This window comes from Lactuca saligna, chromosome 3 (assembly GCF_052625555.1).
Source record: "Lactuca saligna cultivar CGN05327 chromosome 3, ASM5262555v1, whole genome shotgun sequence".
Classification (NCBI taxonomy): Eukaryota; Viridiplantae; Streptophyta; class Magnoliopsida; order Asterales; family Asteraceae; genus Lactuca; species Lactuca saligna.
This window is the reverse complement of record NC_136419.1, coordinates 139864420-139867669: the sequence shown is the minus strand read 5'-3', so window position 1 is coordinate 139867669 and position 3250 is coordinate 139864420. Positions and strand designations below refer to the sequence as shown.

Sequence of the window (3250 nt, the reverse complement as noted above, 5' to 3'; positions counted from 1 at the left end):
TTGGTTCATTTTTCTTTATATCGTGTACCGTACCAACTACAATTGGTATAAAAAAATTGCTACTGGTACCGTACCAAGTATACTTGGTATCAATTTATTTGGCTACCAACAAGTTTGGTTGGTATAAATTGGTAATGGTATATACCAACTTCTTTTAATTTTCTATTATATGATTTAAAACCAAGCAAAGACATCGGGATTTTGATGTGTAGTATAGAAATTATTTATATAGTTCTTTTAGTTTACAAAAGAATTCTACTGAAGTAACGCTAAAGTAACGTTTTAATATTGTGCTTTAATGTAGTAATAACTATTGACTAATACGACCAAATTATTAATATAATGTTATTGAAAATGTAAACACTAAATACAATTAACAGTTGAAATATATATATATATATATATATATATATATATATATATATATATATATATATATATTAAATGAATTGGTTGGTACGGTATCACCATGGTATTCCAATTTTTGTACCATTACCGTACCAACATTGATCAATTGGTACGGTACTACCAACCAAACATGTTGGCTACCAAATATATTGGCTACCAAGTTTCTTGGTTCGGTTGGTAACATGGTGGTTGGTTTTCCATGGTACAATTTTGTCAGCCCTAATGCTTTGCATTAAAAACATTGTCATCGATTTGAACGGGAATAAATTCCACGAGGAACTGTTACCCATTGAGTTGAACGGTTTCGACATAGTACAAGTAATGGATTGGCTTAGTGCAAATGATTCCAAGATACTATGTAGAAAGAAAATGGTGAGACTAAACCCACCTGAAAAAGAGTTATTTATGGTGTACGGGGACACACGTAGACTAATTTCAGGAATCATTTCTCTGATACAAGTCAGAAAGTGTTTGTCCAAAAGATGTACATCATACTTGGCATTTGTGATCGATGTAAATAAGGAGAAGAAAGAGATGCAAAGAATACCAGTAGTGTATGACTATCCGAAAGTATTTCCCGAACATCTTCCCAGATTTCCCCCGGATAGACAAGTAGAGTTTCGAATAGACTTGTTGGCAGGATCAATGCCAATAGCTAAAGCACCATATCGATTAGCACCGACACAGATGAGGGAGCTTATGACGCATTTTCAGGAGTTGTTAGATATCGATTTGAATAGACCTAGTTCTTCAACCTGGGGAGCTCCAGTGTTATTCTTGAAAAAGAATGATGAGAGCATAAGGATGTGCATAGAGTATAGAGAGCTGAACAAGGCAACGATGAAGAATAAGTATTCGTTGCCAAGAATTGACAACATGTTCGATCAGTTGTAAGGTGCGAGCTATTTCTCAAAAACCGATCTTAGGTCAAGATATCATTAATTGAAGGTGAGAGAGCAAGATATCGAGAAGACCACATTTAGAAGAAGATATGGACACTATGAGTTTTTGGTTATGTCGTTTGGACTAACCAATGCTCCAGCATCATTTATGGATTTGATAAACATGGTTTGTAAACCATTCCTTAATAAATTCGTAACAGTGTTTATAGATGACATTCTGATTTACTCAAAGAGCTAACAGGAGCATGGCAAGCACTTGGGAGAACTATTAGATATTTTGAAGAAGGAGAAGCTGTATGCAAAGTTCTCCAAATGTGATTTTTGGATTCGAGAATTCCAATTCTTGGGTCATGTAGTTAACTAGGAAGGAATAATGGTTAATCCAAAAAATATTGAAGTTGTGATGAAATGGGAACGACCAAAAAGTCCCACTGAGATTAGAAGCTTTCTGGGATGAGCTGGATATTACCGAAGGTTTGTCCAAGGTTTTTCTTCGATAGCTACTCCATTGACAGCTTTGACCCATAAAGGAGTTACATATACATAGATCGAGAAACATGAAGAAGCATTTAAGAAATTAAAGAAAACTCTTCACTAATAATAAAAGTCTCCAATATCTCTTTGATCAAAAGAAATTGAATATGAGACAACGAAACTGGCTAGAGTTACTCAAGGATTACGACTGTAAGATACTTTACCACCTTGGTAAAGCAAATGTCGTAGCTGATGCTTTGAGTCAAAAGGTAAACCTAGAAAAAGTCCAAGAGCATTAAGAATTGAAGTTGTCTCAACAATTGTGGAAAGCATTAAGAAAGATCAGGAAGAAGCTATGGATAAAAATGACCGAGAGGAAGAACGTTTAGGCAAAACGTTGGTATTCGGTACAAATAGTCAATGATTAAAGGTATTCGAAAATAGGATTTGAGTACCTAATATGGGAGGAATAAGAGTTATTCTCTTGGAAGAATCTTACAAGACCATATACTCGATTCATCCTGGCAACACAAGGATGTATAGGGATCTGAAACCTTATTACTGGTGGCCGACGATAAAGCTTGATATTGCAAAGTATGTGGCCGAGTGTGTAACATGTGAAAGAGTTAAAGCACCACATCAGAAACCATATGGGATTTTAGAACCCTTTCTTGTACCCATGTGTAAGTGGGAAGACATCAACATGGATTTTGTGACTATACTACCCAAAACAAAGAACGGTCATGACATGATGTGGGTAGTTGCGGATCGATTCATGAAGAGTGCACACTTAATAGAAGCTAATGAAAGATGGTTTGTGGATAAGCTTGAAAAAGTATATGTGAAAGAAATAGTGAGACTTCATGGTGTTCCCTTAAGGATTGTATCAGATTGTGACAATCATTTCACATCAAGATTTTGGAAGAGTCTACAAGAGGAAATCAATAGAAGTTATGTTTAAGTATAACCTACTATCTGTAGATTGATGGTTAGACTGAAAGGAAAATTCAAACACAGGAAGATATATTAAGAACATATACCGTAGAATTTCAAGATAACTAGGATGAGCACTTACTTTTGGTAGAGTTATCCCACAACAATAGTTAGCATTCGAGCATTAAGATGACACCTTATAAAGCCTTGTATGGAAGGAGGTGTCGTATGCCGTCTTGTTGGCTTGAGGCCAGAGAAAAGCAGTTTATGGGTCCCGAAATAGTCCATCAGATTGTTGAAAAGCTAAAAATGATAAGAGAAAGGGTGTTAGCAGCTCAAGATCGCCAAAAGAACTATGTTGATAAGAAGCGATGACTGATGACTCTTGAAGTTGAAGATTCGGTGTTGCTCAAAGTCTCACCGTGGAAGGGGCTTATAACATGTGGAAAGACAGGAAAGTTATGTCCAAGATTTATTGGTCCATTCAAGATTCTTTAGAGGATTGGGAACCAAACTTACAAGCTGGAATTGCC

General features: G+C 35.8%; 1 protein-coding gene across 1 annotated transcript; it reads left to right on the top strand.

Moving 5' to 3' along the window:
- The first annotated feature begins 630 nt into the window (after positions 1-630).
- Positions 631-1302, top strand: LOC145036025 (uncharacterized). The gene has a single exon (XM_078984510.1). It carries the CDS (start codon positions 631-633, stop codon positions 1300-1302), a length of 672 nt encoding a protein of 223 aa, XP_078840636.1.
- The last annotated feature ends 1948 nt before the right edge of the window (positions 1303-3250 follow it).

Excerpts from the sequence above, each read along its gene's own strand:
- LOC145036025 (XM_078984510.1), top strand. The coding sequence starts at position 631 with ATGCTTTGCATTAAAAACATTGTCATCGATTTGAACGGGAATAAATTC.